The sequence below is a fragment of the Pygoscelis adeliae genome, unplaced genomic scaffold (genome assembly GCF_000699105.1).
Source record: "Pygoscelis adeliae isolate BGI_AS28 unplaced genomic scaffold, ASM69910v1 Scaffold61, whole genome shotgun sequence".
NCBI lineage: Eukaryota > Metazoa > Chordata > Aves > Sphenisciformes > Spheniscidae > Pygoscelis > Pygoscelis adeliae.
In genome coordinates this window covers 2090856-2098349 of record NW_008824010.1, presented here as the reverse complement: position 1 = coordinate 2098349, position 7494 = coordinate 2090856, and the positions used below count along the sequence as shown (strand labels likewise).

Sequence of the window (7494 nt, the reverse complement as noted above, 5' to 3'; positions counted from 1 at the left end):
CAGCCGGAGCCTGCAGAGAGCCGACACTCCAGGTGCCATGCAGCTGGTCACCTTCTGCCTGGAACAGGAGGCTTTGACCTCTACAGAGACACATCCAGCCTTAGATGCTTCCTGCAAGGTTCAGGAAGCAATGACATAGCCCACAGACCCAACCTAGCAACGGAAGAGACCTGCCAGGTCGTTAAGCCCAGCGCCAGGAGGACTCAGCTCCGCATCCACGGGTTTGCCCTCTCCTGGTCTCAAATGACGCGAGGCAGGGGAGGGAAGTGGGAACTGTAATGTTTCCTATGGGAAACTATTCCTTTCCATAATGAATCTCCGCTGGGGAGATCACTGCTTTCCCTCTGGGTCCTCAGGGACTTCCAACAGGGCAAACAAATTCTCCGTGTGATTTCACCTGGGTCTGGCTGCCTGCGCTGAAGACTGGGGACAGGCAGGCTTGCTGCCCGGCGTGTAGCCTGCGTGGCTGGAGCACCCACATGGGACCGTGATGGCATCCATATAAACTGTGCCCATGCAGACACAAAGAATGGGACATGTGAATGCCAACATGACCAGAGCTGAACACGATGTAATGAGTTTGGGGAAAGCATTCCTGGGGGACAAAGATGTGCAGCAGAAGTACCACCACATCTATATCACCTGGCCTCCTTCCTGACATCCTCGGTGCCCAAAATACACCCCAAAAGGAACTGAGGTGCGCTGGCTGCTCCCTGCCTAGCCAGGGACATAGTGCATGGTGGGAGGGGGAAAGCCAAAAGCGCCCAGCCCCCCCGCTGCCCTCCCCATGCAGGCAGGAGGCCATGCACGTGGCATCCCGGATCAGGCAGCGTCTCCGTGATGGGACGCGATCATCTCCCCCGCACACGCTCCTTCGTTCCAAGTCACTGGCGCTGCAGGTCTCCATTTTTCCAGATTATCTCATTTTTGGCACCTGAGTTCACAAACTGGGAGTCCGTGTTTCTCACTCAGCCCCTCCATTTGGTATCTTGGGCTGTAGGCACTTTCCCGTTAAAAATAATAACGACAACAACAACAAAAAAGACTACCCATAATCTAGCCCAAATGTGTCAGCTAGTTTTAAGGAAATGTTTCTCTACAGCTTTAATCTCTTTGTACAGTTAAATTGCTGTGCAGCTCAGGGAGCTGGAAATGATTACTCACTGCATCTCCACTCCAGCCCTGGCTTCTTCATTGCGTTAATAGTCATTCAAATCCCTCTAAACCCCCAGCTCCAGCAAGGCAGCCCAGCCCCGCGCTCGGCGTCACCCTTGCAGGGCAGCACAGACGAAAAGTCGCCCCGAAGCTCGAGCGGCTTTGCTTCTCCATCCCTGGGTGTCCATGGCGGGATGGAGGCTTGAGGCTGTCTGGGGGAGCACTGAGCTGCAGCCTCCACCACAGCTTCCCCAGCACACAGCAATGGGTCTCTGCTTTTTGGATACGGCCTTCGCAAGGAGCTCTGCGGATCTGAAAGCTTGCTTGCTTTATTTTTTTTTTTTTTTTTTAAATTTTAGCTCAACTCTACGGGAGCCTTTAAAATAGCAAGTTCTAAAGAAAAGGCTTTCCATAGGGGTCCCAAGGCTGGAAAAAAAAGTGAAGAAGTTGAATTGCTTCACCCTCCTGATGTCCTCTTGCTTGTTGTACAGCAAAAGAAGTAGGGACCCCGCTGCTTTTTACAAGGCGCCTGGCACCCTGCATAGCTGTCCCAAAGGGGGGCATCAGGCAGCAATGGGAGAAAGACTCCAAAAAGCTGGAAGCTCAGACATGGTTCAGGCCGTTTTGCACATCACCGTGGATCAGCGCACAGACGTGCTTCATCCAGGCTGATGGATGTGACATTGCAGAGGAAGGTCAAGTCCCTGTTTTAAGTGAAGGTTCCCATTATTCATTATATCTGCCTTGATTTATCTAACCAAGCTCCTGGGCATCCTTGCGAGAAAGGACCTTGGGGGAGGAGAACTGTGGCCCTACCAGTTGCCAAGAGCAGGAAAATGGGGTGAGGGCAGGAGCAAGCAGCAGAGCGACGGTGGAAAGCGTGCCTTGCTGGCAGTGTGCCGTCCCTGGGGCAACGTGACCACAGCAGCTTGCGCCAGAGACAAAAAGGATCATCAGATCAAACTGGCTTCCACTTCTCATCTGGGATCGCTTCTCATCTGTCACCTGAGATCCCAGAACTGAGCCTTCACCACAAATACAAACAGGTTCAAATCTGGGGGGAGCCGAGATGGAAGTATTAAACTGACGAGGAAAACGTTAACTTTTCTGGGACCAACAATGCCTTCCCCCCTGACCCCGACCACCACCGGATTGCAAGAAACAACAGAAGAACATGGCACCCAACCACACATGCACAGCGTCAGCGACGGGAGGCACCAGTGGAAGGGGACGCTCTGGCAGGAGGACGCGGCAGGATGAGCCATGACGGGCTCAACACAGCTCTTCCCGAGGACTGGCCTGTCCCACATCCAGCTCGGGGGGAGCCCTCAAGAGCCCTCCTTTGTGAAGGGCCAGCGGATGTCTCCAAATAAAGTATTGCTGCTCTCACAACGATTCCCCTTTCCTCTCCTGGGCAGCCATGCTCAGCCTGCCATGGTGGAAAAGAGCCTGGTGGGGCTGCCCCCCTGCCCAGGGCTGTGAGGGACATCCCAGGCAAAGCCACTGCTTGAGAGCAAGCCAGGGAGGAGGAAGAGGGTCGGAAGCAGGAGGTGATGGGGGCTGAGCAAGCCAGTACCCCACTGGCTGCAACGCCACCAAGGGTCACCAAAGCAGGACCCGGCCACCGCACGGGTCCCGCAAAGGCAGCAGGATGGCAGCCCGGGCAGCCGGGGGCACAGCCACCTGCCTCAGCCCCCTCCTGCCATGCCGGTTCCTCAGCACGGTGCTACAGGGAGGAACCAGCTCCGGCCATGCTGGGGCGGGCACCACGCGCCCTGCTCAGACCTGCCCTCCTGGCACAAAGGGAGGAACGGCCTCAGCCACCAGCTCCAACCTGGGCCGGTGCCCCAGGGCTGGGAGTGAACCGCTGCCCATGGCAGGAGCTCGGGAGAGGTTATCACCACCCACGGGTGGTGGTCATATTTGGATATTAAGATTTGGTAAGTCCTACACAGTGAAGACAGACTCCTGAAGTCTCCGAGGCTGCGGGTTCAGAAACAGCACTTCCCTTCACCTTTTTTTTTATGTTTATTTTTAATTGCTTGTGCCTCTTTCTGCCCTTTGCATATTCTCCCCTTGCCTACACCCACTGCACAACCCTGCTCAGATTTCTCTGGACGACTCTGACTATAGCAATCCATGTCGCCCAGTCATCCCATCACATTTCCTTGTCCCAGCTGGGGAGCACCAGCCACCTTGGGGACATGAAGTCCAGCTTTGCCCAGGATGCTGGTGCAGTGGTACATAGCACCCGTGATGTGCACCCGTGTCCCGTTTCCCTATCACCAATGGCCCAACTCAGCGTTAAACCTGCAGAAGCGCAGCCAATGCTCCCCAGGGAGTGCAGGAGAGCGTGAGAAGGACTCAGAGGGAGAATAGGGATGGGGAGGAATATTTCTTGCTCTTCTGCCCCGCAAAGACACCTCCTGCCCTCCTCCCACCTTGAGAACCACGGCTCCAGAGCGGGCTCAGCCCACACCACCAGCCGCGCCGCCCTAACGAAGCTCAGCACTATAATTATTCCTTTCCTTTGTGGTTTGCTCTGAACTGCCGAGCTCTCGGCAATTGCCCTTCTCCGACCGGCCTCTTCCTGCACAACACGCTCTCCTGCATACCTTCGGCAGCAGGATGAGAGGTTAAGGGCAAGGCAGCTGAGCCCCGGCAGCTGGGGGAAGGCAAGTCCCAGCACAGGGCTGAGGGCAGCTGGAGGCAGCTGCCTGCATCCCCTGCTCAGCTGTTTGCGCTGGAGAGCCCCTGAGCAATGGGATCGAGGGGCACCCAGTGCCATGGGAGCATCTCTCAGGTGCCCCAAACCCTGGGAGCAGCGAGAGAGAGCAGGACTTCATGCCACGCGCTGCCTCTGCTGCAGACATCAGGGAGCCAACATTTTCACTTGGGGGGTTGTGGTGGGGCCGGAGCTGCAGTGGAGCTGGCGAGCGTCGGCAACGTGTCTGCACCCATCCACAGGGCTCCCTGAGGGTCCCTGTGTAGCCTCCCCAAAACTCCTCCATGTGCTTACACCAACGACAAGGAAAGATGCTATCCACCCGCCCAGCATCACTCCAGGGTGGGTGTTGTGGACCAAGAGGAGGTGTGCCCTGAAACAGGGTCCTGCGCGAGAGCAGCCCAGGGCAACCTCGAGTCATGGTGATGGAGGAAGTTGGAGATAACTGGGAAGGGGACACGGGCTCTGGCAGTGACTCCAGGCTGTACGTCCGTGCTGACACGGAGGAAGGAGGAGCCGGAGCCCTCCCTACCCCTTGTACTTTGTCTCCTGGCTCTTCTTGGAGACATTTAGACTGAAAGCCCCTTTTGTACCAGTACCAAGGGCTGGCTCGCTCTGCAAGGCAGACCCCAGACAGCTGGGCTCTTGGGTAAAATTCATCCCCAGCAGCTGTCCTGGGCTTCTGGAGTCCTTTTTGATGCAAAGGGCCCTCCCTCTCCCCCCCACGCAGCTGGGGGATTCAGCAGCTTAGATGGTCTTCTGCTCTTAAAGTGCCCAACCATCCACCATTCAGAGCTTGGGAAGAAGCTCAGAGCAGCCCAAACCCAGCAGGGTGAGGCCGAGTACCCACCCACAGGAGAAGATGGGCCTCCTGGGCACCATGCACATGGCGGCTGGGGACAGAGAGCCCATAAGGGAAACCCAGGCTGAACCCCATCACTGGGCTGGGTCTTAGAGTTCAGCCATGCCCAGCTGGAGTTGGACCAACCTGCTCCCTGCTGGAGGCGTTTGTCCACTCTTTAAAACCCAGCTCAGAAAAGCCACACCTAAGCCATACACATGCACAGTGAGAGAAACCCACTCAAGTCTTACGGGTTCGATATCAGCTCCACCACTGACTCCTGATTTGATTTTAGACCATGCACACACACCAAAACCTGGCCTCTCCGCAGACCCAGTTACTGCCCTGTGACCGGGGAGAGGAGATGGAGCAGGGGACCATCCCACGATGGGGCGAGACAAGGATGCATAGTCCAGCTCCGGGGCCAGGTACGGACCTCCCAAGTCCTGGTTTGGCCACCACGTGCCATCCCACAACCCCTGGGGAGAGGCACAGGGTGGGGAGGTGGTGCCCTCCAACTGACCGCTGCATCCCTCGCAGGAGAGAGCTCGTGGGTGATGGGGAATGGAAAAATAATTAACAGGCCAGAAGAGGAAAAAAAAATAAATCTCCAAAACATCAGGGAGAATAAATGACGGCTGGTTGGGGGAGGGAAGCTGGCTTTAATACGGGATTAATCAAAAACAAGATAGAGCTAATATAAGCCAGGGCTCCAGTTTAATAGTGGCTCTGGTCCATGTTATTAGACTTTGGCTCCAAGGCCAAAAAAACCCTGACTCCTGCTAATGAGGAGGCGGTTTCTGCCCCACAACCATAAGCAACAACACTAAACAACAAGCCATCACAACAACGCTTCCACAACCACCGCCTCTCCAGCACCTCAGAGGCTTTTCTAGATGCTGCGCAGGCGGGTGTGTCCGCACACGGGGCCTGAGCTGGCAGAATTGTCATTTTCCGCAAGCACCCAGGCTTTTGACATTTTCTGTTTCCTTATAGGCTTGATAGCATTTTTTATTCAAACTGACAGCTCTTTCAGCCAGGATAAACCCAAAGATAACAGCCATGTATGTAGACACATCTGAGCACAGATGCAAGACCAGCCTCGAAAGGCATCGCCACCAGAACCAAAAGGGCAGCGTACAACACTCAGCATCCCCGCACGGGCTCTGAGCCCGCAGCAAAGGACGAAGGCAGGTATCAGCCAGCGTCTCACCCAAGCAGCCGCCCGGAGCTGTACTCACCTTCTTCTCTCTTTGGCGGGCTCTCCATCAGTGCCGGCTGCGGCTTTGGCTCTGCCTGGGGAGGCTGGGTGGCCAGGGGAGGCTCCGTGCTCTCCACTTGCCGCACCGGTGGGGCTGGGACCTCGGCAGCCTTCGCTACCTGAATTTCCACGCGCTTGGTGGCCGTGTCGGGCACAGGAGCGCTGGCCGTCTCGGCTCTCCGCTGGGGCATCTCAGGGATCTTTGATGCTGGCGCCTCCACCCTCCGGAGACCCGGCTCCTGGGGCTTGCCGAGGGTGATCTCAGTCCTCCTTGGGGTGGGCTCCGGGGGTTTGTGCCCCAGCACATCTGCTCTTTTGAGGCCAAACCTCGACAACCCTGAGGTGGAGTTTTCCACCTGCTTGGATGAGATGTCAATGGAGATTTCTGTTCTTCTGGACACCGGCTCGGGCAGTTTGGGTCCAGAGAGCTCCACTCTCCTCAGAGAGGGCTTGGGTGATCTTTGGCCTGCGGGGTCCACATGTCGAGCGGATGGCTCCGAATTCCTGGCGCCGAGTTCCTGAAACTTCTGTGTGGAGCTGGACACAGTGGACCTGAGGAGGGGGTTCGGGGTCCGTCTTTGTGGGGTGGAGGAATTTGAAGATTGATCTACCTCCTCAACCTCAAAAGATCTTTTCAGAGCTGAAAAACATGAAAAGGAGTTCAGAATTTAGTTACCATCCACCTGAGCATCTCAAGAGAGGCTTACAGACACTGCCTGAGGCTCGTAACCCCACTCCTGCTCCTCCACCTGAGGGTTCATAAACTCATTTAAAGCAAGCGGGGACTGAGGGCCAGGCTCTGCCTCTTCAGGCAAGTTAGAAACCCAGTAACAAAACTGGAACCAGAGCCACGAAATTCAACCCCAGAGTAGAAACCATCCCCACGCTGCCCTCCATCCCACCCGCACCCCATGCGTGCTCGGAGGGGAGCAGAGGGCCCCATTGTGGCACGGCAGAGCGGAGCACGGCACAGGACTCGGCAGCAGCCAACAACCCAGCTCCCAACACCTCCCTTTTCTCCTCGCATCCGAAGGATGAGCAGACAAACACAGGCTTCCCGGTGAGCGCTACCAGCAAAATCCAAGTCAGGAATGTGAAATCAATCCCAGGAGAGCACCAAATCCATACAAGTGCAGCAACATAAATAAAGGTGGCAGCCACAGAAGCTCATATCCTTGAAAACAATCCTAGAGATCACCTGGGCCAAAGACTGAAGTGCTTTCAAAACATTGACATGAGACCCCGATGCAAGGAAGGGACCAACTAGGAGGCCTTAGGGACATCCTAAAACCTGAACATCATCATCCCCATTTTACCAACGGGGAAGTCAGGAGGCAAAGAGAGACAGAAGCAACATCAGATTGGATGTTCTGATTTACGTGTGAAGAGGCAGCAGAGTCCAATCTTCATCGAGCCCCAGCACCGCACAGGACCTGCCCCCGCGCTCTCAGCTGCAGTAGAGCAGACGCACAGGTCACCCCCGCACAGCAGAGCGGCACTCAGACAAACGCC

At 56.1% G+C, this 7494-nt stretch overlaps 1 protein-coding gene across 1 annotated transcript in view; it reads right to left on the bottom strand.

The window, feature by feature from the left end:
* SEPT9 (septin 9) overlaps positions 1–6626 on the bottom strand; it is a gene marked incomplete at its 5' end in the record, with an annotated part of 63927 nt that extends 57301 nt beyond the window's left edge. Inside the window, one exon of the mRNA XM_009326521.1 lies at positions 5963–6626. Coding sequence (XP_009324796.1) covers positions 5963–6626 — 664 coding nt within the window. The remainder of the gene's footprint in view (positions 1–5962) is intronic.
* Between the last annotated feature and the right edge of the window lie 868 nt (positions 6627–7494).